The sequence below is a fragment of the Anas acuta genome, chromosome 9 (assembly GCF_963932015.1).
Source record: "Anas acuta chromosome 9, bAnaAcu1.1, whole genome shotgun sequence".
NCBI lineage: Eukaryota > Metazoa > Chordata > Aves > Anseriformes > Anatidae > Anas > Anas acuta.
In genome coordinates, this window is record NC_088987.1 from 22202103 (window position 1) to 22227081 (window position 24979).

At 43.5% G+C, this 24979-nt stretch overlaps 1 protein-coding gene across 4 annotated transcripts in view; it reads left to right on the forward strand.

The window, feature by feature from the left end:
- Positions 1 to 24979, forward strand: part of NYAP2 (neuronal tyrosine-phosphorylated phosphoinositide-3-kinase adaptor 2) — a 136623-nt gene that overhangs the window by 58348 nt on the left and 53296 nt on the right. For 3 of the 4 annotated variants that reach the window (XM_068692156.1, XM_068692157.1, XM_068692155.1), the window contains exon 4: positions 2141 to 2439. In XM_068692156.1, the coding sequence (XP_068548257.1) occupies positions 2141 to 2439 (299 nt within the window). The remainder of the gene's footprint in view (positions 1 to 2140; positions 2440 to 24979) is intronic. The other variant, XM_068692158.1, reaches the window with a different exon arrangement.

Here is a 24979-nt window from a genome sequence, read left to right on the forward strand (position 1 = left end):
AAGGAACGAGAGAATACTGTTTTTTTTGTTTTTTTTTTTTTTTTCTTCTTCTTCTTTCTTGAGATAGTGTTTTTATTTCAGAAATATAAGATGAAAGTTTGGATGAAAAAGAAAAAGCTTCGTGTAAGTGCAGTTCTGTGTATTCTTAGGAGAAGACTCAAACCTTTTTGCTCAGCGGAATTTATGTAAGTGCATTCAGAACAGGATCTGCTCTATAATAGTTGGTCTGAACACCTCTACACAGAAGCAAAGTAAATGCATCAAGTAAATAGAGTAACCTGGTAAAAATTATAGTGTTGGACACATGGTGAACTGAAATTTTGTTTGCTAAATGTGATTTCTACAATAAAGGTAGGAAAAAGCAGATTCCTCACCTGTATTCTTCAGCATATTTGGATAGTAATCTTCTTTAAATAACATGGCAGGCACTTTTTGTAGTCTAGCGTCTGAGGATTATATTATTTTCAGGACAATTTATGAAAGATTAGTAGAGGCATAGTTAATCATTTAAATTGGCTACAGGTTTTTTATTAATCTTGAAATTAATGAGTTCTACCTTTTGATCTTTCTTGCTGCAAATCCCCCTGGAACTGATGCCAATTAGGTTTCGGTAATAACTTGGTTTTGAATGTGGACTGGTGTGTGTGTATGCGTGGCATGCGTGTGAGCAGGGGATTCGTGTGTGTATGTGTACATGTGTGGGTATGTGTCATTGCCCCTGGAGGGTGGCACATCTTTATTTAGACCTGTTTGGTTGTTACCAATTTTGAAAGTGGACCTCTTCACTAGCAGAAATTAAAATAAAAATGCAGGGACCTCAGTAAGCTCATAAAGATTCTGCTTTACCATGCTCAAAGTTGTGCATTGCACAGTGCCAATCTGATGTTTTTAGGACAACCAGGTACAGCTTGTGTGTAACCTACAAAGAAGATGAAGATTTACCATCTGCTGGGGGCAGTATCAGGGAATGAAGTGACCTTACTCACTCTTCAAATGAACCATTGAGAAATGTGCTTGTCTTTTAGAGAGGGAGATGTTTTCAGCACCAAATAAATTACACCAGCCCACGGCAACATTGAGTAAAAACTTAGAGAGGAGCAGACTGACCCTGCTTAGAGCTTCATTCGGTGTGAAGGGGAAACAGGAGGTAATTAGGGCTTTCTGAGACTCGGCAGTTCTCATACAGACATCTCTACATGCCTGCAGTAGTACTGCTTCAACCCTCCTAGCAAACAGGTCCATTTTGACCTGTGTGTGTTGCTGGGTTTCTTTACGCAGTCACTGAAAGGCCTTAATGTACTGTGGGTTAGCAGTATAAGCATGAGTAAAAGCTGTGTTTCAAAACTCATGGCCATGCGTGAGGATAGCAGAAACAGCACCAGGTTCTGAGTCCTGCCATTCTCAGAATAATGGATTTGATGTGACAGCACTTGTTTCAACTGCGCTTTCCTTCTTCTGTACCCATGTTTCTGAATGGCCAGAGGTTATTTTCTTCCCAGTGTTCCACAGCCCGTGGTGTTTTCATCTCCTACCTACACTTGTCTTACCAGTCTGATGCTTCTCATGTTGCAGCTTCACATAGATTTGTTAAGGTGTTAATTTTCAATCTCCTATATCCAACAATTTTTAGAACATTACTTTGTCTAACCGTTCTTTAGTCTGAAGGGGAACGATTGACTGGGCCCAAACAGCCTTATTTCCCAAGATACACGTCTGTCTGTGGTTAAAGATGAGGGCAGATCAATACACTACGTTGCATTTCTAAAGCTGTGTTCTTGGTCCTACTGGCAATCTCTTGTCATCCTAAAAATCTCAGTTCTGACTTCTGATGTTTGAAATTTGCCCTGTAGGCAATTTCAAGTCACAGAGCTATGAAACCTGAACAAAAAGCTTTTCTCAATTTCTTCTTGTAAAATTTGGAATGAGTGCATAGCAGTATATTGACATTTCAGTTATTGGCCACTTGTGTTGAAAAACTGATTACTCCTTTCTAGTAGTCATCTTGTTTTAAAGAAAGAGCATTGTGTATTTACAATGCAGAAAGTGCAGTCTGCTCATCACAGGCAGAACTGAGACCATGGTTTCAGGTACATCCAAGGCAAGGTGGATCACTTACTTGTGTGTGTATTTTCTCTTACAGCATAGGTGGAGAAGTAGTGAGAGGAAATGAAGGAAGCTACGTGGGGAAGCATTTCCGCATGGGATTTATGACAATGCCTGCTCCTCAGGACAGACTGCCACATCCTTGTTCCAGTGGCTTTGCCGTGAGATCCCAGTCTCTTCATTCTGTTGGAGGAACTGATGATGAAAGTAGCAGCTCTCGCAAGCAGCCACCACCTAAACCTAAGCGAGATCCCAACACCAAACTGAGCACCTCATCTGAAACAGTCAACACTGGAACAACAAGTAAGAGTGGGAAACTACCAGATAGGACTGAAGGTAAACACTATTATTCTCTGGAAGAAGGGTTTTGTAGACCCAGCGTTAAGATTAGCCAGTTGATAATCATGCATGTGGGTATTACTTGTATGCTTCCACAGTGTCAGCACAAGTATCCTAGATCACCGTTCCCTAGATTTTGGACTAGCAGTTAATTGCCAAACTGTGACATTTCTCAGAACTACACCACTTACTATATTGTTATATAAGGGGGGAATGAGTTGAATTCATTCAAAATGGAGGGAAGAAACTGCTGTCAGGTGGCATATGAGATACTGTTGCCTGCACACCAGCCAATGACTTACCACTGTGGTCACTAGCACTGTGCAAACCACTGATTTGGAGAGGGTCAACATAGAAGTAAAGGACAGAAATTATTTAAAAGAATACTCTCTGGCCTTGAAACTCAACAACAAGAAAGTATCATCTGGTGGTAACAGTTGTACCTGAGGTGGTGTAACCTATTGCCCCAAACTTGTCTTTCCTCATTAGTTTACATTTCTCTTCCCATTCCTCCCAATTAAATTTTATTTTCTCCTGAATGCTGAATCTGCTGAAAGAATGCACCGAATGAGGATATCCCTTTCTTACTCTGAACTACTACAGATGAGCTAACCGTATAGGGATCTTCCTTTCTTCCATGCTGGAAATACATTTTGTCTGGCAGTAGGACCAGCTCTACTCCCTGCTAGGAGAATCAGAATGACTCTGCTTCACAGTGTGAACTGTAGGAGGAACCCTGAGGGACAAATGGTTTTGATCGGTGCTGGTCTCTCCCACTGCAATGTTACATATCAGATTTGACATCCCGCGCAATATGCTATGCTCTTAGTGCATATCCCTTTTGCTTGCGGTTGTGGCCATAAATACTGGTTAGTTACACTCATGCTGCAACCCCTTTTAGGTAAATCTGATTTATAAGGTCATCAGTGGTAACAAAGGCACAAAGGAATGTGTATTTCAGCTAGCAATATGTATGCCTACACTTACAAGGATGAACACATGCTGGATAAAACCATAGGCTTATTTATGCTGCTGTGAGGCTTATTTATGCTGCTGTGGGTCGTTACTTTGCCTGTGACGTTTATCATTACTTTCCATATCTTGTTTGTTGCAGTACCACTACACCAGCTCCCCTGATCAACTAACATAAAAAGTCTGAGCATTGAGTAGCCGTTCTTAATAAAAACAGTTTACCATGATTTTATTGGACCTGAAACCTACATAGAAACCATTCAGATTTGTGCCATGGACAGATTTAAAATCTCATATCAGAAAGTCTTAGAAGTCTGTTGTTTATTACAAAACAGAATGTATGGCACAAACTTCCTGGTCTGATAGGCTGTGAAGAGCAAAGGCAGGAGCTCTGAAGGTACTCAAAAGCTATTTTAAAAAATGGTGTGTTTTAAAATATTTTAATAACTCTTTAGTATTTATTAGCACTTTTTCTCCCTGAATGTGTGCAACCACATTCCCAGAGGCTAAAGGAAGCTCATTTTGCTGTGAAGGCACCTCTTAGATAGGTTCTCAGATTTTCTAACCTGTTAAATGAATATTCCTGCAAGTGTGTATTGAGTCACACTGTATCATTGGGTTCTTTGCTGTAGATAACCTTGGTTTTCTCTCTGGACTGATTAGGAATGGGGTCCATTTTACACCTACCCCCCAGCACTTTTCCTTATTTACTGAGAAGCAAGGGACTATGACAGCCTTTACAGTAGTAGGAATAATGGTGATAGTAATTGAAATGCATCCATGTCTTTTACCTATCTCGCAGAAGTTATGGCAGACTCCTTAAGCAGTCCACGTCCTCATGACACAATCTTCTTCAGCATTATCATTTTGCAAGGTTCTGAAAGTTTTGCCTCTTTTCCCTCATCTCTTCCTGCCATCTGAAGTTTGATACCAAGAACGTAATATGTGGTCACATCCCTTCTGATAGATCTGAAGGTTTGAGACATTTCTGTTTCCAAGACGAAGTACCACTTTGGTGCTCCCATTCCGTGCAGGTTGAGTGTGATTTGTCCCATCACACGATGGTTTTCAGTGGCACATGAAGCATTGTAGCAGTCTTCACTGACTGATGAGTGTGACCACAGTACTACCATACACTCCAACAAGTATTGCAGACCATCTCAGCTTCATTATTATAATCAAGAGCTGACTATTCATAGCAAGATCTCTGGAAAGAACTGGTGAATGAATAACTCTCCATTAGTCTCATGAAAGATAATACCTAAATGTTACATTTTAGTGTGACTAAATTCCTTCAGGGAGTATTGAGAATCTCTTTGATGCTTAATATCTGACCTGTATTCTGTTTGTTCTTCTAGTTTATATATTGTGCAGCAGTGGACACCTTTAGACTATCTCACAATAGATTTAGACTATAGTGACAATAGATTTCCCTTGAGATTTTGAACTGATGGAACCCTTTAATCGTGCCATTATCTTCATGTGTTCTGAACATCTGCCCTATTTGCATGTGTCTGGTTTAATACATGCCAGATTTTTAGGGGTCACATTGTAGGGTGTTTTTTGAAATAAGCAGACAGATTTTAAAGTCTGAGATATAGTCAGGTGTGTTAGAGTATGGTATTTGGATGAACAGGCTGGGTTTCTAAAATGCTTTCCGTGTTCTCCTGTGGAAGTACAAGAACATCCAGATTTAAATTTCAGTTACTGCTGCCCATATTGTACACAAATATTTGTGTATGCATATGTCTCTCACACATTTGCATGTACTTGTGGCATTTGCTGGCTGAATATCTACAGCTCTTTCCAGGAACTACGGAAAGCAATGATAAAAAACCCTATTGTTTCTCCATCAACTATTGTGGAATCTATACAAAAGAGTTGTCAAAAAATTGTTCCAAGCTCATTTTTTTTTATGGCAAAGCAGAATAATTCAAACTATAGTATCTATTGTGTGACCCAGTGGCTACTTTCAAAGGGAATTTGCTGCATTTCCTAGGCAACCAGGGACAGCCTTACCACTCGTTTTTATTGAACATGTTTACTTTCTGTTTTTTGATAATGATCCAGTTTGTACCAACAAAAGCAGTTGCTGATGGTAACTTTTATTCTTTTCCTGATCGTGGTAAAGTCAAAATATTGAATCCATCACATCATAACAACTACCATAACAGTAGATTATGTTTTGAATATGAGCCTGACTTTGCTGCAGAAGTAGCAGGAAAAAATTTGGTCATGAGCTTGAAAGACCTTTTCCTCTTGAAACACAAATAGCATCCGTAGCAGCCTCAGGAGCTCTGTAAACTCTTCTATATGTGCTCTTGCTTCCAAATTTGTGGGAGTGTGAAAAACTTATTTTTAAGATGTAATGATACACGTTAACCCTGTCTCATTATGCAGCAGTGTGATAACGCTTCTGTTTGTGTATTTTGTCATGGTCTACCTTGGCTCTGCCTCAAAGAGCGGTCTCCAAAGCGAAAGCCTGATTCCTCTTAACTTTAATTTTGTTGGTGTTTTGCACACATGCTTTTGTATCCCCTCCTATGTTCCTTTTTTGTTCTTCCGGCTACCTCCCATATGCACCCATTGAAAGCCTTCCACCAAATACGTTTCTCCTCTGAGACAGATTTCTAGAAAGTTGTTTTTAGAAACGTAGGCTGCCTTTCTGCAGAGCTTTCAAACCCTGGTAGGAACAGCAAACAAATGTGCTGTGCCCCTTACATCACACGTTGGAAGTGAGAAGTGAACTGAACAGGGTAATTTTAAATAACATATTTCAGCACGGAAGGCATATCTAATCTGGATCCTGAGAGGCTTTTTAATGAGAAAATGCAAGAGTTTAACTACATGATGTGCTCTCAGTACCCAAGCTTACAGAAAAAGGAAGTAGTACAACAGTATAATTGGTGAACGTACCCAGCCTCAAGTGGTGGTTTTTGTTGTGATCATTGCTTCTCCGCAAGAAAGATTTCCAAACCTATTGCAGCACCAACATGAATGAAAAATGATCAGTGAATTGTGTTTTGAAAAATAATTTTTGTTAAAAATTTCTGAACTTGTTGGGTAATTCGGATGGCATCTACATTATATATAAATAAAAATACATACGTGTAAAATACATATAATAGTGTAATTTATGTATATATAATATTCACATTTATATGTAATGTAAATGCCAGCTGCTTGTGCTTGTGTGTACACATAAACGTGCATGCAAATGCCTGTTAAAACTCAGAAAATGCTGTTCACTGTAATTCTGCCAGAGCCCATGGGAGGTTTAGGTCTGATAAGTGAAAATGCTGCAGGGACCCCACCTCTGGAGCCCACTCAGGTCGTTCAGGGCTTTCCTCCTGGGTGCCTGGTGTGGAAGAAGATAACCTTCATGCTGCTTTCTAAGCCCGCGCAGTGGCAGCCTCTCTCCGTTGCTCAGTAATCTCTGAAAGTGGGTGACTTGTAGGGAAAATTTTCCTCTGGAGAAAAGCAATTACAATAACTGTAAGTGGGGTTGCAGTCCAGCTGGTCTCGCTCATAAATCTAGTTTTCTGTCAGCTACACTGGTGACTCTGTGTTGTAAACTTGAACTTTTGCTACTGTCGTTAAACAGGACTTGGGTTAAAGGGAGTTAAAGCTTTCACTGTTTTTACAAGGTGCTGGTTTCCTTTTATTTCCTACCTTAGCTAACATTGTATTCAATGCGAACTCTGAAATAGTGTCCTCTGCAGGACCATGCCATAGCCTTCCTTATAGCCAGATCTTACTCCTGCATCTTTTCATCTGTGCCTACAAAAGACAGAAACATCACTAACGAGCCCTGTTCACACCTAGCAAGTCTAAAGGGACTGACAGGCGGGTCCTGGTGGGTGTAGCCACAGGCACTAGTTACTGCTCCTGGCTGTCGGCTCACCTCCTGCCAGACCTGGCAGCCCCATGCTGAGGCAGCAGAATGGAATATTTTAGGCTCCCTCGTAGCCACAGCTGGGCATCACCGTGCCTTGTGGTGGAGCACGGGGGTGTGCAGCACCATGGGGCTGTTAGCTACAGAGGTGTGATGCCAGCCAGTGCGCAGCCATGTGTAAAGCAGGACTGGTTTTCCTGCCCTTACTTTCATCTGGTTCCTGACAATAGCTGCCATACATGACTCCAGAGGTCTGCCCTGGGTGCCCGAGTGGTGCAGGGATGGATGCAGTGCCTCCAGGCTCTATGCCAGCCTGTTCCCACTGAGTTGCTCTCTAGTAGGAGGCACACAGCAAAGATTTCGGTCTAATCGCTACCATTTGATAGCTTTGAGAGTTTCAAAGGCTTTGCTTTTGGGGGTGGGGAGTGGTAGTTTTTTGTCTTTTTTTTTTTTTTTTTAAACTGAGATTTCAGTTTGTCCCTCCCTGCAGCGAGCTGGTTTTCATATGCCAGCTCCCAGAGCTGGGTTGCTTGCCTGTGTGCACAATTTCCTGCAGCATTTCATCTTTTGGGTCTGTTTTCTGGTCCCTCAGATAAGGGAGGGCAAGGGGGAAGGAAGGAATGGAAGCAGCGGTTCTAATAGCTGTTATAATAGCTTTCTGCGCAGAACAATGAACACAATGTGATTTTTGGAGGGATTTATAAACAAGTTTTGAAGCCACAGAGGGAGTATGTTCTTACCCTCAAGGCACATATGCATACTCATTAACGTTAATGGAAGTTGCAAGCATTGAACAGAAAATAGACCACGCAGTGGTAAAAGACATGAAGATCTAGTTACTGACTTGGGAATTGCCTTGTGCCCAGGACTTGGCAGTTGGTACTTTAGCAGTGCTGTGCTAGTCTATCCTGTGTACTTAACATCTTTTTTTTCTTTTTTAATTTAACAAAGTTGCTTCCCGTATTTCTCATGTCTCTTTTCACATTAGGATGTTACTCATTTGCTCAGAGAGACACTGCACCTCTGAAAAAAGCACAAAATTAAATGTGCAGCCACCCTGCAGTACAGATCTCTCTCTGCTCTCTAGGGTGATGGAAGCTGTGATGTTCTTGGTAATGGAAAAGCCTTCATAATGTGAGTACAGGGAGCGTTGTGCTGATTTACCAGGTTGGCTACAAGTGCAGCCAGTCCAGGAAGAGGCTGCATCCCTGAGCTAAGGCTAGTAAGTCCTGCCAAACTCAGGTGACTCCTGCAGAGCACGTGGATTTTTCTGCAGTGTGTTCTGCAGGGTTCAGGGGAGTTAGTAACCGTGGTTGCAGCCCATGGTCCAAACTGTGCTGGAGAATTCGCATCATTTTACCCCAGAATTAGCAAACCATCTAGGGCCTCAAAGCACTGTTGAGTATAATACAAAGCTACTGAGAGGGAGACTGCAGGCTGCTGGCATCCTGAGGCTCACCGACTATATAGGGTCACCACAGTTCCAGGGCATGTCAACGGCACAAGAGAACATGAGTGACTTGTTCATGCAGCTGGCTTGGGTCTGGGGGAGAGTATTAGCACAGATTTCACATTGCATGAAGGTCGCTAGGCTGCTTTTAGAGCCAACCCAGCTCTGAAAGCACTTCAGCTCTGCTCTTGAGGTGTGAATCAATAATCTTTACCAGAAGGACCACAATGAAGAGAAAGTCTGTTCAGAAAGGTGTCATGTGGGTGCTCTCGGCCACTGCATGGTTAATTTGCAGCCTCGATACACAACCCCTATGTAACTAGGAGGTTATAGAGTCAATACATGCATTCATTATTGTCAAGTCACTGTATGTCAAGTCTGGAAAATTGCTAGAAAAAAAAAAACACCTCTTAAGTCATAATATTTGTGACTATATTTCATTTTTTATCTTATTTATACCTCAGGGAACCATAATAATGGGCCTTCTCAGCATTTCCACCTGTGAGCTGAAATCCTATGAAACACTAGATTTTTGCATTTTTTTGCATCACTGAACAGCCCTGAAATCAGGGCCAGGAGAGGAGGGGAGGACAGATCCAGGTAATTCTCTTGCCTCATTTTGACAGCCCTTCAGAATACGTTAAGTAAAATGCAATGCCTGTGAAACTACAAAAATAATTTTGGAATGCTCATACTGCATTGTTGTTTTCCATACTGTCTTTGGCATTGTCTGTTAAAGGCACTATGGACAAATGGGTAAGGGCTTGAGGAATCAGGCTGAAATCCTAAAGTTGAGCTGGTCTCTTAGAGCTGGTCTGTGGCAGTAGAGATGGGTGGTGAAAGTCATTTGGGATTAAAGAACAGAAAACAGCTGCAGTGCTTATTCCATAGGAAATGCATTGGATGTCCACCTCTTCATCTTTCCTTATTTTTACTGGTGCCCTAACTCCACTCTCATTTAAACAAACAAATGAGACAAGTCCTTACGGAGTGAAGTAAGACCAAGCACTCAAAAGCATTTCCTGCCAAGAGGTTGATACCGGGGGCCAAACACCCTAATCTCATGTTGGCTTTGCTGGGAAGGCACAGCGCTTAGCAGAATCACATCTTAAGAGACTGAAGTCTGTCTCCAGGTGAGATCCAGTCATGGCTATCCCCTTTCATTGGTAATTTCTTTCTAATGACTGTTAAAGTATAATAGTCTTGCTTGGTACACTGAATTGCTGCTTTCATCTCTTCCACTTGGCTTAATACTGGGTGACATCAAGCAACATATGCCTGACATGCTGGAACTGTGTTTGGCACTTCATGCTTTTCAGTTTGTATGTGTGCAAACAGTGCTGTGTAGGGATAACGTGTGCAGCAGTGACAGCTCAGCAGAGCACAGCTTCTTTTTTGCAATGCCATCAACTTGCCTGCAGGTCAAAGTGTACAAGCATGGACTTTTCAAAGATGCATGGAAAAACAAACAACAACTAAAAGAAAAATGAAAACAAGCACAAACACATTTTTTGTGCTAATTTTAGTGGCCACAACTTTGAACTGCTGGCATCTCAGACAAGAAGCACATCCCCTGAAATCCAATGTGGTGCAATTTACAGCTGGTTGCTGGTTTGGGTTTGGGGGTGCTTGGAACGCAGGAAGTAAAAAGCTGGGGGATGATCAAGAGATCATCATCAAGAGGACTTAGCGTCCTTTCCCAGTGCAGTGGTGTAATATATGCAATGGCTTCCACCACTTCTCTGAGGTAGCCATGAATAATGCTCAACCAGATTTGTGTAACACTTGAGTAATTCTAGCTCCTTCTATGCCTAGTAGTAAAACCAAAGCAGTAGTGCAAGTACAGGACTCTGAGCATAAAGATGCCTGGAAAATCTCAGCTCTGTGTAGGGAGCAGAAAAACCTGTGGGTGTTGGTCCTCACAGGGCCTTGTGTGATGAAGAAGATTCCTTGCTGGCATCTTCTCTTTCATGCTTGACTGCAAAGGCAACAGCTTCCCCGTGAACATTTATGTTCTTGGTAGAATACAACAGTGGCTTCTCTGTAAATCTTGACTTAGGATCAGTGTGGTAATGCCACAAGTGTGCAGGTGATCTGTCTCCTCGACTGGGAAGATTTTAATGAGATTAATTTTTTGCTAATGACAATGGAAGTCTTTTAATACTTGGATTTTGGTGAATAAGATGGGAAGTGCTGCCCGAGCTAAATGGGTTTGGCAGTCATGGGTGAGGTTGGAACAGCTTCTGGCAGCAATTCTTCTGTTCCTCTTTGTGCTCCATCTTTGTCTTTCACCCTCCGTCTGACTTCGTAGGTGGCAGAATGAGGTTAAGTCTGGCCTTTGAAACAGCAGAAAATTCCCTCAAAGCTTGTCTGGAGCCGCATACAACACCTCCAAAATGGTACTGTACAGAGCACCTATACCAGGTGAATTTATGGTGGTTAGGCCAGGCTGTGTGACCCTTATAGATCAGCACTTGGCTCTGCTAGTTTCAGCTGACCGCTCTGCAAAAACAAGCACTGTGAAATGATGGATGCCAGGCACACCGAGAAGCTCAGAGGGGGAGGCAGCTGATGATGTGTGGCGTGTCTGTGATTTTGTCAACACTTTATTTAGAGTTGAGGAGGAGAGAGGAGTCACCCCTGCAGAGAAGGACGTAAAATGAAGAGCTGCGAGGCTCTTTTCCTAAAGCCGATTGCACAGAGCATTCCAGCAATGCTCAGCCTCTGACCACGGAGGTGTTACGTCTCCGGGCCATGCTGCGTGGTTGAGAGCTGCTCTGACAATGCTCTGTCCCTTTCAGCTATCATTATGTTCACCCCCCAAAAGATGCCCGGTGACAACCTGCAGAAACTGCTTCTGCAGGGTCACTTTGTGTCCTTTTGGGGAAGGCTGGGTTATTTGCTTCCCTGACACTCCTGCTGCGGTGACTCGTTTGACCCCTGCAACCAACACCACGCTTCATTTTGAAACGCGAACTTCATCGCGGACAGGCCTGCTGGATATGTCAGTCAGCAGCAGCGAGAGGCTTTTCGTACTGCAGCCTCAAGGAACAGATTTGTACGCAGTCCACAGGACTTGAGGGGAGAGGGGCTTGGGAAGGCTGCGTGGTCCATGGCACTGGTGGGAAGCACTGCGGACGCACACCTCGAGTGAACGCTGCCAGGCCTGGGGAGTATTTGGGCACATGGCTCCTGCTGGAGTCCCCAAGGGGTCAGTGCTATGCACAATATCACCTCGGTGGGTCTGCCAGCTTGATTTAATGGGCTGCAATTATTTTAGAAGCTCGGCAAACAGATCGCTACTTATGTAAGCGAGTAATGGGTTTGACCTACTTACTGTATCTGTGAGTAGAAGATAGGCGTTACCGGGGATCTACAAGATGAAGAGTCACATACCTCTGGATAAATTATTCAAGTATTTGCATATAGTCACTGCTAATATTCTGGGCAGGATTTTTATGGGCCAAGTCAGTGGATACAAGATACTGTTCTAAACAAATGAAGTAGGTGAGCTAAGCTCATTGTTTCATTAAGCGTTTGCTCTTTCTCCGGCTTGATTTCATTCTTTCCCTTTTACTCTGTAAATCATTTCAAACTCCAGTATTTGGGTGTAGGTATTGTATTAGAAATAACTGAGCTGGGAACTCTTGCAGAGGTCAGTTCCACTCAGTGTTTCTGTGAGCATGGGACCAGAAAGCCTCTGCACTGTTCCTTCTCCAAGGAGTCCTTGGAGGCCAGCAAGTGATGCTTTCACACGTCATCTCCCTCAGCTCCCATGACTAGTAATTGATATGAGTGTTCTTCCCATGAAGTCCGGGGTTGCATTCAGACTGGAATATGCCTTTGTTCATGTGAGCCTTGCAGAGTGACACTGCAGAGGCTGTTGGTGTCTTCCAGGCAGCAGATCTTGCATGGCAGAGCCCCTAAGCCCTCCAAAGCTGAGTAGTTTCGGAGTGGTGTCCTGTACATACCGAACTGATGTGACATCAGTGTCTAATGCACAGCTCGGCTCATCACACAGCACAAACTGTAAGACAAAACGCAGAGCCTCACCATCTTTTGCAAGGTGTTTGGAGAAGGATAGATGGATAGCTGTGGGGAGGGAAGGGGGCAGATAACACAGGATGACAGCTGCACTGGAACTGGGCTCTAATGGCTGTTCCATAATGAAGGTGCTAGGTGGAGGCTGGCAGGGGCTGATTTCAGCCCGAGTACTCAGTGTGAGGTGAAGTCAGTTTGTGGGTAGCTGTAAGAATAGAGTGATAACAATTAATTTACAATAAAATGGTGAAAGCTGTTCAGGTTTCATCTCCAAGGTGACAGTGAAGATACCATAAATGTTGTTTTAAAGCTGAAGGGCTTCACTCACGTTGTTCTCTGGATGCTTTTCCGTACTCCATTGTGACCATGTTTAACTCTTCAGTGCTCCGACTCTGCACAGATTTCTGCAGAAGAGCACCAGAGCCCCGAACAAACAAGCGAATATGCTTAGTAAATTAATTTCTCAGCAAGTATGGTTCAGTAGTTTTATTCACATACTCTTCATGTAATTCATCTAATGATGCTTGCTATTGGGGAGTTGCCATGCCAATTGCCTTTCTATATCTAGAAACCCTTGCGATTATATACAGTCCTTGAATTTTTTTTAGTGCTACCGTTGCACAGGCTGCAAAATCTGTTTCACATGCGGACTGCAGGCTATCTGAAACGGAACAAACAGACACTTTAGCAGCAACATCGGGTGCTGTGTGGGTAGTGTAAGGATCCTTTACTCAGATTCCCATTTCCCTGGTTATCCTCCCACCTCTTCTCTCAGAGCCTGCTTCCACAGGAATTGCTGCAACTTAACACCCATGGAATGAAATAGATCCTGGCCCCTTGTGTCTAGGTGTACTTGTTCAAGGATATTTTTCTAAATGGATACTCAGGAATCATTGCAACCTCAAAGAAGTTAGGGTGAGGTTCTGTTTACCTCCATTTACACTCAGTTTGTCAGTTTTCCTTTAAAAGGAGGATGATACAAATTGGCTTTGGTTTTTTGTTTTACCTACCCCAAATCTTGCTTGTGATGGCTTTTCAGCGCTGTGATGACTGACCATAGCTTCCAGCTTCAGTGATTATTGCGGAAAGACTGGATCACAAATATTTTGTAATTATTTCTCACAACACTTTTTTTATTTTTTTTTCCCTTTGCCTATTCAGTGTTATCTAGAATAACTGAGGACATCAATTACATATTCTTTGAAAGAACTAGGATATGAAGTTCAAAGTATATGAAGGCATGGGGCTGGGCATTTGGAAGGAGTCACTCTGCAATTTTCTAAAAGCTTTTTGGAGAGCTTTTACTGGGGGAAAGGTTGCTGAGCAAAGCTCGGTTTATCGGGTGAATGCACAGAGCAGTGGAGGGCTATGAAGGAGAAAGCCTGGAAGTCGCTCTGCTTGGAGCTTGGCAGTGTGGGGACAGGCTCCATCCAACATGCTGATATGCCAGAGTGCAAAGTTCTTGAAATCTCCTGGCGTCTGTGGATCTCCAGTTACCTGCATAATGTGGAGCAAAGGACCTTCAGCCTCTGCCATTCTAGGTCCAGACTCTGGCAGCAGGTTGGTTTGGTGAATCCCAGGCAGATGTGGCTCAGTTGGCATATGGCCCATAAAGAGCCGTGGAATTGACGCTGCAAGTTTGTTTTTTGGCTCAGATACAAGGGCTAAACCAAATCTGGCAGCAGCGTGTCTTCTGACCATGGTGCCTATTGGTTGCATCAGTTGTGTTGGATTAGTGCAGAACAGAATTTAATTGCAGGGCCCTGTTCTGATATTCTACAGGTGTTCAGTTCTGGAATATCACCGTGGAAGCCTCTAGGTTTCCACCACTCTGAATTAGAGCAGATATCCATCATTTTAAAAGCTGGAAGAAGCTGTAGCCAAAATAAAGGGACCTGAGTACTTTTGAAGAAGTCTCCTTAATCATAGCCTTAAGACATCTGAGGATTATTTTAGCATTAGTATGTATTGCTATTTTAGTGTCAGTATTATTTTATGACACTGACTTTTAGTCCTTTCACTCTGAGCACAGTTTTGTCTTCTTTAAACGCCCAAATAATTTCCAGTAAGAGGTAATAGATCCAGGAGGTGGAAGAAATATGTTCTGCATGAAATCATTGTGCTGAAACCACTTATTGCTTGCGGAGGTGTTTGAATGAATCAGATGGTTCTTTTATTCCTTCCGTGTTCTTTCCCTCTTTGCTTTCTTCCCACTAGCAATAGGTAACCTGTAGGGAAAGGACTGGTGTCCATGAGAATGGTGCTGTTTTGAAAGCCAGTTTTTCTTCGTGACGGAGAGATGCTCTCTGAAGTTACTGCAGCCCAGAGATGACGTTTCTGTAGTCATTTGCTAAGATGTCTCCATGTGTGTACATTTTCTGGCTGTTCATGGTGTAAGAACATTTGCCATTGAAAATTCTTTGGAGAAGAAAAGATGCTTGCTCAAAACACCAGGTCTCCAATAGATGCATTTACATTTGTTTTTGTTTCTACCATGGCTTCCCAAGGATGGGAGCCCCTGTGCAAGGATTGATATAAACAACAAAGAAGCCCATTTCCTAAAATACTTTAGAAGTTAAACTTACAAAAGACAGATATGAAAAACAGGCTTTAAGGGCTGAAATGACACCCGAGGCCCTGTGGCCTGATGACAGAGATAGAAATTAAACTCAGGTCTCCTGAGTGCCCATTTTTTGCACAGTTCAGAAGACTTTTGTGCCTTTTCAAATTCAATCTCCCTAAGAATATTCAAAATTCATCTACAGAGATAATGAAATCAGACCCAATGTAAGCACCAGTGCACAAATGCACTTAAAATCAGGTGCAACTTTGAACAAGCAGTTCATTTCATTAAAGCCAGTGGGATTACTTATAGGCTTGAACTGACACACGCACAGAGGTGCTGTGTTACGTTTGAGCTGGATTTTCTCTGTTAAATTGCGTGTTGTAAATCATAATCTGTGTGTCTTTGGTTGGGTACCCAGCAAGTTCAGTGTTTAATTAAAGAAATTCCATTTCCTTTCACTCCTGGAGGCTCTTTTTGATCGAGGTACCCCTCAAAATGCAGCCTCATTAATTCCATGTGCGTTTAAAGTAACATTTTTAAGAATTTCAAAATTTGCTAGGCCTCAGATCATTCCTTCATTTAGAAATAGATTGAATGCAATGGCCTCTTGCAGAAATTGAAAGGAAGGAATTCTCCCGTTACACATATTTTTATTCTGTTTGTTAGAGTGAACAATGCAATAAATCATCCCAGTCTCTGAACTATAGGAGCTGGTAAACACCTAAAGGATTACAGAAAATGATAAAATCCATTTTAGTTTTCAGATGTTTTCGCTCATTCCTTATAGAGTGTGCAAATAATAATAATAATTAAAAAAAAAAAAAAAAAAACAAACAACAATGTGCTAACATTTTCATATTTCTCTCTCTCCTTAAAAAGAAAAAAAAATACTTCAAGAGGATAGGATGACAAGCAGCATTCTGTATTTCCAAAATTAACTGTGAAAGACAGATCATCTGGGCATGTCTGAAAGCTATGCGTAACCTTTGCGCTACAAATATCTCATTTCAAAAATGTCATATTCTGCTTATTCAGTAGGGCTTCCATAAGGCTATTTTAAGCACCATGCTGCTTGCTTCCAGATCAGGACTGAAGTTATTCCTGCCTGTATGTTTGGTTTTCTTTGCAGTTTATTAGAGGTGGATAATTGCTAGGTAGCAGAAAGCTATTAAATACAGGCAGTGGCAGCCCAGGAGGTGTAAACTCGGTGAAGTTCAGTTTTATTTGCAAGGCTTGTGGTGCCTCCAGTTTTTCAGCTGTGGTAGTTTTGGCAATTCAGATTGCCAAAAAATAGGGCCCTCAGCACGGCCCCCAAACTCCTGCAGCCAGGGTAGTGGCAGAGCTGCCGAGCCATCCTCCTCGCACCTCAGGTCTGCGCTGCTTCCTCGCAGCCCTGGCAGTGTATCTGTTTTGTGCTCTGTGATAAAGGTGTCCACAGGGGCTTTGTCAGGCAGTTTTGCATGGCTAGTTTACAGAGCTGGCACCTGGCAGGGGGAGAAACCGTCCCTGCCTTCATCTTACTCTATGACTTACCCTGGTGGGGAGAAAAATAGAGCTGACTGAAAACCAGAGAATCCCTCTGAGGGGGTCCCTCAGGCTGGTTTATGGAGGAGATGTCAGATTTGTGGAGGGGAAAAAGGGAGGGAAGGGAACTGCCCTGTTTGGAGATGAAAAGGAAAATCCACAATCTTTTGTTTTGGGAGGAGAGATCTGGAAAAATGCCCAATTTAGGAGAAACTGAACATATGAAAATATGTAGCTCTGCCAGCCTGCAGCTGAGCACGCCTGCTCCGTGCCCTCTGCTTCCTCATCCCAGCGGCGGCAGTGTGTGGGGACCACGGAGGACTAGGGGAGCCCACGGCTGGGAGCCGTTTCTTGCTTTCTGCAGGTTGTGCTGGCTCCAGGCATGCTCTCTTAACAACTGTCCAGCTTCATTCTCTGTTTACAAGTAGATCAAGAAATCAAGAAAAAAATTCCAGGCATACCTTTTTACCTTTTGGAAAATCGCTTGGATTTGGACCGGATTTGACATTTGGAGTAACAATGTTTGTTTTGTATGAAGAAGCTCTCCCTCTGCAGTGCTGTCCTGCCCTAGGCATGGGGGTGCAGAGCGGTAGCGGTCTGAACGCAAGAGCTGCGTCAAGCCGGTCTCAACAGTTCGCAGCTTGGTAGTTAAAAATGATATTACAAGGGTCAGAAACTTTAACCAGGCTTGTCTGTCTTGGAATGTGTACACTTTTAAAGTGGAATTTATACAGTGAGTCAAACATCAAACAGCGCATTTCCAAAAAGGTGCTATATCAAACTGTGCATTTCCATCAAAATCAAAGAGGGAGGGCAAACAAGACAGGACTGTGGGGAGTGAGGTGACTGTATCGTAATGCCCTGCTTTCTGAGCTTTTGGGGAAGAAAGCAAAATGCTTTACTTTTTTTTCTATTTAGACAACTATTTGTTACAAATGTGTCATTGCCTTGAGTTATCTTCATACACTTTCTCTGTGGGATTGTGGTATTTTTTTTAAAAAAAAGTGAACACTGTTTTAAAACTCAATGTCATGATTAATTGGGACTTCTCACCTGTAGAGAATTAACAAAGAACAAGTTTATTTCCGATTGAAAAAGCTGTGACAGATTCTCGCTATCCTCCAGAAAGGAAAACTCCGGTTACAGACCAGTTGTAATGTTTTTCCATGGCTCAGCATCCCCCAGATCATAGCAATGCACACAGCACGCTGCAGAAGACAGATGGACAGTCCCTGGAGCGGAGGAGTTGCAGTCTCAGCCGTTTCCTTGGATTTCAGTGGCAGTGGTGGCTGTCAGAGCAGCGCCTTGAGGAAGCACAGCCCGGATCAAAGCCCACCAAAGTCCACAGGAACTTTCATTATTTTCCTTTTAGCATCGGATTGGGCCCCATGTGCTCTGAGGTGCTGGTGGCTGAGCCTCAGGGCAGGTTTCTAGGGACAGACGAACTGGGGACATGGAAATCCATATTGAAAAGCGCTTCATTACTCCATGTTTAGAGCAGACACCACTGCAGTGTGTGTATCACCAATATGTCAGCATAGTTTGCTTTTCAAAGGAGTTTATGTTCCCAGCAGGCACTGAATGCTTTTTCTGCCTGATAAATGTCAAGTACTTAAAGCAATCTTGCCTGCTCTTCTCAGGAGATTGCCAAATAATCTCCTCTCATTGGCTATGGGCTCTTGCCAGGCCTTCTGCATTCATGCACATTTATCCCTGCCAAATGTTGGTAACAGAGGATCTGTGCAAATACTCCTGCTCCTTTCGCTAGCTTTGCACCGCTCTGTTCAGTTACGGGATTCCCATTTTTCCTCTGTCATTCAGGGACAGGGCAGGAGTTTGTGAGCAGGTATTCCATAACCACATGTGCCATAGAGCAGCCCTTGCCATGGAGCTGTATTTCGGAGTAGAACCTTAGTTCATTAAACATAGTAAGTGTCTTGGATTGTAGCCTTCTTGAATCTAACTCAGTTTATCTCCTGAATGCCCCATTGCAGATGAATCACAGAATCACACAGAATCACAGAATCACAGAATTTCTAGGTTGGAAGAGACCTCAAGATCATCGAGTCCAACCTCTGACCTAACACTAACAGTCCCCACTAAACCATATCCCTAAGCTCTACATCTAAACGTCTTTTGAAGACTTCCAGGGATGGTGACTCCACCACTCCCCTGGGCAGCCTGTTCCAATGTCTAACAACCCTTTCGGTAAAGAAGTTCTTCCTAAGATCCAGCCTAAAACTCCCCTGGCGCAACTTAAGCCCATTCCCCCTCGTTCTGTCACCAGGCACGTGGGAGAATAGACCAACCCCCACCTCGCTACAGCCTCCTTTAATGTACTTATACAGAGCAATAAGGTCACCCCTGAGCCTCCTCTTCTCCAGGCTGAACAAGCCCAGCTCCTTCAGCCGCTCCTTGTAGGACTTGTTCTCCAGGCCCCTCACCAGCTTCGTCACCCTTCTCTGGACTCTCTCAAGCACCTCCATGTCCTTCTTGTAGCGAGGGGCCCAAAACTGAACACAGTACTCGAGGTGCGGCCTCACCAGAGCCGAGTACAGGGGGACGATCACCTCCCTCGCCCTGCCGGCCACACTGCTTCTGATACAAGCCAGGATGCCGTTGGCCTTCTTGGCCACCTGAGCACACTGCTGGCTCATATTCAGCCGACTGTCCACCATCACTCCCAGGTCCTTCTCTGCCTGGCAGCTCTCCAACCACTCATCTCCCAGCCTGTAGCTCTGCTTGGGGTTATTGCGCCCCAGGTGCAGGACCCGGCACTTGGCCTTGTTGAACTTCATGCAGTTGACCTCAGCCCATCGGTGCAGCCTACCCAGATCCTCCTGCAGAGCCTTCCTACCCTCGAGCAGATCGACACATGCACCTAACTTGGTGTCATCTGCGAACTTACAGAGGGTGCACTCAATGCACTCATCCAGATCATCAATGAAGATATTAAAGAGGACCGGCCCCAGCACCGAGCCCTGGGGGACGCCACTAGTGACTGGCCTCCAACTGGATTTGACTCCATTTACCACGACTCTTTGGGCCCGGCTATCCAGCCAGTTTCTAACCCAACGAAGCGTGCGCCAGTCCAAGCCAAGAGCAGCCAGTTTCTTGAGGAGAATGCTGTGGGAAACGGTGTCAAAAGCCTTGCTGAAGTCAAGGTAGACCACATCCACAGCCTTTCCCTCATCCACCCAGCGCATCACTTTGTCATAGAAGGAGATCAGGTTCGTCAATCAGGACCTGCCTTCCATAAACCCATGCTGACTGGGCCTGATCGCCTGCTTGCCCTTCAAGTGCCGCATGATGACTCTCAAGAGGATCTGCTCCATGAGCTTCCCTGGCACTGAGGTCAAACTGACAGGCCTGTAGTTTCCCGGGTCTGCCCTCCGGCCCTTCTTGTAGATGGGCGTCACATTTGCTAGCCGCCAGTCAACTGGGACCTCCCCCGATAGCCAGGACTGCTGATAAATGATGGATAGGGGCTTGGCCAGCTCCTCTGCCAGTTCTCTCAGTACCCTTGGGTGGATCCCATCTGGCCCCATCGACTTGCGCACATCCAAGTGCCGTAGCAGGTCACCAACCATTTCTTCGTGGATAGTGAGGGCCACATCCTGCTCCCCATCCCCTTCCACCAGCTCAGGGTACTGGGTATCCAGAGAACAACCAGTATTGCCACTAAAGACTGAGGCAAAGAAGGCATTAAGCACCTCCGCCTTTTCCTCATCTCTTGTAACTAAGTTTCCCCCCGCATCCAGTAAAGGATGGAGATTCTCCTTAGTCCTCCTTTTTGTGTTGATGTATTTATAAAAACATTTTTTGTTATCTTTAATGGCAGTAGCCAGATTGAGCTCCAGATGAGCTTTGGCCTTCCTAATTTTGTCCCTGCACAGCCTCGCAACATCCTTATAGTCCTCCCTAGTGGCCTGCCCACTTTTCCAAAGATTATAAACCCTCTTTTTTCTCCCAAGCTCAAGCCACAATTCTCTGTTCAGCCAGGCTGGTCTTCTTCCCCACCGGCTCGTCTTTGGGCACGTGGGGACAGACCGCTCCTGTGCCATTAAGATTTCCCTCTTGAAGAGCGCCCAGCCTTCCTGGACTCCTCTGCCCTTCAGAACTGCCTCCCAAGGGACTCTACCAACCAGTGTCCTGAGCAGCCCAAAGTCAGCCCTCCGAAAGTCCAATACAGTGGTTTTACTGGTCCCCTTCCTGGCCTCGCCAAGAATAGTGAACTCCACCATTTCATGGTCACTCTGCCCAAGACAGCTCCCGACAATCACATCCTCCGCCAGTCCTTCTCTGTTTGTGAAGAGAAGGTCTAGCGGGGCACCATCCCTGGTAGGCTCACTAACCAGCTGCGTCAGGAAGCTATCTTCCACGCTCTCCAGAAACCTCCTAGACTGCTTTCTCTGGGCTGTGTTGTGCTTCCAGGATATGTCAGGGAAGTTGAAGTCCCCCACGAGTACAAGCGCTGAAGATTTCACAACTTCTGTCAGCTGCCTGTAGAACTCCTCATCCGTGTCCTCATCCTGGTTCGGCGGTCTATAACAGACCCCAACCAGGACGCTAGCCTTGTTGGCCTTCCCACCGATCCTAACCCAAAGGGACTCGACCTTGTCATTCCCAGCCTCGAGTTCTACAACATCGAAAGATTCTCTAATATAGAGAGCCACACCGCCACCCCTTCTGTGCTGCCTGTCCCTTCTGAAGAGCCTATAGCCAGACATTGCAGCATTCCAGTCATGAGACTGGTCCCACCACGTCTCCGTGATGGCAACCAAGTCGTAGCCTGCCCGCTGCACGATGGCTTCCAGCTCCTCCTGTTTGTTACCCATGCTGCGTGCATTGGTGTAGATGCACTTCAGCTGGGCCATTACCTTATCCCCCCGCCTTGCCATTGTTCCCCCTGGCACAGCTCCAACAGTCCTTGCTTCAGCCCCATCCCCCTTCTTACCTAGTTTAAAGCCCTCTCAATGAGCCCCGCCAGCTCATTGGCGGGAATGAAGGGAGTTCTGAGTAGGTGTTGAGCAGCTCCTTTGTTCCCAATCATGATAAAAGATTTCTTTGCTATGGTATTTTCTCTAGGAAGTCTTTCAGGACCCAATGTTCCCACGCTAAGTAGAATATAGGAGGTAAAGCATTTAAAGAACTTAATTTTAAATTTTAGTTTTAATAGTCCTCTTTATTAAGGAGAGAAAAAGATTTCCATGACATACTGGCAATAGATGCTTTAATAAAATAAACTATGGCAGAGGAAAAATGCTTTGAATAGAAAGAGGAAAGCAAATCTTTCACCTTGTCATGTTTTATCCTGTGGTTCATCCAGCAGGACCAGGTCATTTGACCTTTTTGTTGATAATGTCACCAAGATATTTTAGGCTAATGCTACATATCACGCAATGGCAGATGAGCATGCTGTGTGTGTCAGTGCAGCAGTTAATTTCAACCCATGCAAAAATACTTTACAAGACTAGATGGCAGAATGTCACTCATTTTTCCATGACATTTCTCATTTCCTTGTCTGTAATGTAATAATGTCTGACTGTTGTATATGTGAACCCCAACACTTCAGGAGAGGTCTAGACCACATGGCAGAACCTCATCATCTTGGATAAAAATTGTGAAAACAGATGACAAAAAGAGACAAAATATGCTATTTCTAGCAATTTGTTGGAAAACACAGTGCTCTTAACCACTTTTATCCATTTCTAAGTGAAAAGCCAGTTGACACTGGTATTAGTGTCAACTAATGCTAGCATAATGTCTGGCATTGAATCACCTCCAGCACAAGAGTGTCTTTTTGTTTACTTTGTCCATCGTCATCTCTCCAGATAAAAGATGGAAGAGCAGGGATATGTCTATGATGGTGCTCTCTGTGTGACACCAGCAGCATAAGAGATGTAGAAGACAGAATAGGGAACAGGGGTCTACAGAGGGCAGAGGAGCAGGAAACAGTTATGGTGCATATGGAACTGAAGCCTGCAGGGAGCCCCTCTGTATAAAATACACAATTTCCAAAGGCATCCAAGTCTGTAATCCTTGAGCTGGTATAAAGCAAAGTTCAGGTCCTGGGCAAAATGTTCAGAAATGCTCGGGCAGTTTGTGCCAGTCTCATTGACGGCCTCTTCATTTTAATTGCGCTAATCTGAAGAACATTGTGCGTGCCAGGGATGCAAATGACTTTAACAGAGGTGTGGAGAGAGGACTGAGATCAAGTTTGTGTCAGTAGAACTTGTATGAATGTAATATACAAATAAGATACTAAATAGAAAGGGAATGGTGATTTAGCTGGAGCAGAGCAAGAAAAATCTGATAGTATTGTCAAATACATGAGGAGTAATACTTTCTGCAAAGCCCAAATGATTCCTGTAGCCTACATCTCATTCCCCAAAGTCTATCCTAAGACATTCAAGAAAATTAATTTGGGTTAATTAAAAAGACAAATTTAAAGTGCATTAGGATATATCCACATAGTGAAAAACTATCAAGCTACCAAGTGCACTTATCTGTAGTAGCTTTTGCATGTCCCTAGCCTGCTGCAAAGTGGAACACATTAATTGGAACCGTCATGAAAGCATAATATCATTCTTTGTGATTTTTTTTCCTTTTTTTTTGTCTACATTTTTTTTTCTTTTCTTACTTATATGTTCAACTTAAACAAATGCATTGAAGAAGAGTAGTCTTGTCTTGTTACATCACATATGCGTACACACCCACATTCAAGTCCCTTGTTCCTAAACAAAGCCAGAATCTTGTTTAACACCTGCCTCTATTGCTATGCCTTTTAAGAAGTGCCGAGGAGTTATTTAGCAGATCAAAGCAGAAGAGTGACAAAGTAGTAACATGGTATCAGAAACCTCCTCTGACACTGACCAAAGCACATCAGTAAAATGCTGTTGTGCAGGTACCTTCCACCCGCAGCCGGTGTCAAAATGCTACCTTGCAGCTAGCAGAGCTGCTGGCTGTAGGAGCACAATTGAGGCTGTTTCTAAATGAGGATTTTTAACTTCATGAGTGCTGCCCGGTTGGTTTAACAGCAGATATTCACTAGCTGTTGTCTGATGGGTCATTAAATGGTATCTGAAAATTCTCTGAATGCTGAGTTTTCAGCAACAGATGCGTAGCAGTGAATTGCAAGGAACAATGCTGTCTGGTAAGACCAGAAAGCTGCCATTCTAAGCTGGCCTATCGTTTAGGATTTTTTGGAAACCGAGAAACTTACAAAAGAGGTGTCAAGGCTTTCATTGCAAGAACTGTTTACCCTCTGGAATACTAATTAGTTTTAGTATACGTGGTAAATTTAATTTCTGAATTAGTTTGTTGAGTCCACATAGGAGCAAAACTGACTTCAGCCAAGCCTTTAATGAGATATTTTATTAACCCCAACATTTAATGAGATATTTTATTAAATATTCATTGAGAAAGAACAAAATGAGTTTCTTTTGTCTTTAATTCATCAGGATATTTTTTAAGAAACCCTTAACCTGTCATTTCAAATTAATTTTGGTACTCTATTTTGATTTGTAATTTCACAGATACAATGATCTTATTTCTACATACAACCTATTTGGGAATGATCTGAGTCTGTGAGGTATTTTGTTCCTCTTGATTTCACTGAAATCTTGTGAAGCCATAGGACGGAATCCAGAGAAATGATTAGGATTATCCCAACAGTACATTTTACAGTATTTGTATGTTAGAGTTTCCTTTCTCAATCAGTGCTCTGATAATTGTTGTACTTTATACAAAAAGTTACTACAAATAAAAAAGTCTGATTCATCACTGTGTTACTGCAGAGTTGCATTATTGTTATTCCAGTGTGAGTCCAGGATCTTAACTGTTGTCTTGCAGCCATAAGTAATTCATTTGGTTTTATGTCTTTGGCAACTTTTTTTTTTTTTTTTTTTTATGCGACAGTGGTATTTCAAAAGCGTAATATTTAAAAATGGAAAGTTCCCTGTCCAAAGAGGTAGGTAGAGAACAGTTGTTTTAGAGGAAGGGAAGTGCTCACTAGCTACTGAATATTGGAGAGTCACAACCTCCTTGGGAAAGATTAGGAGTGTATTTAATAGGATGTTATTCTTCT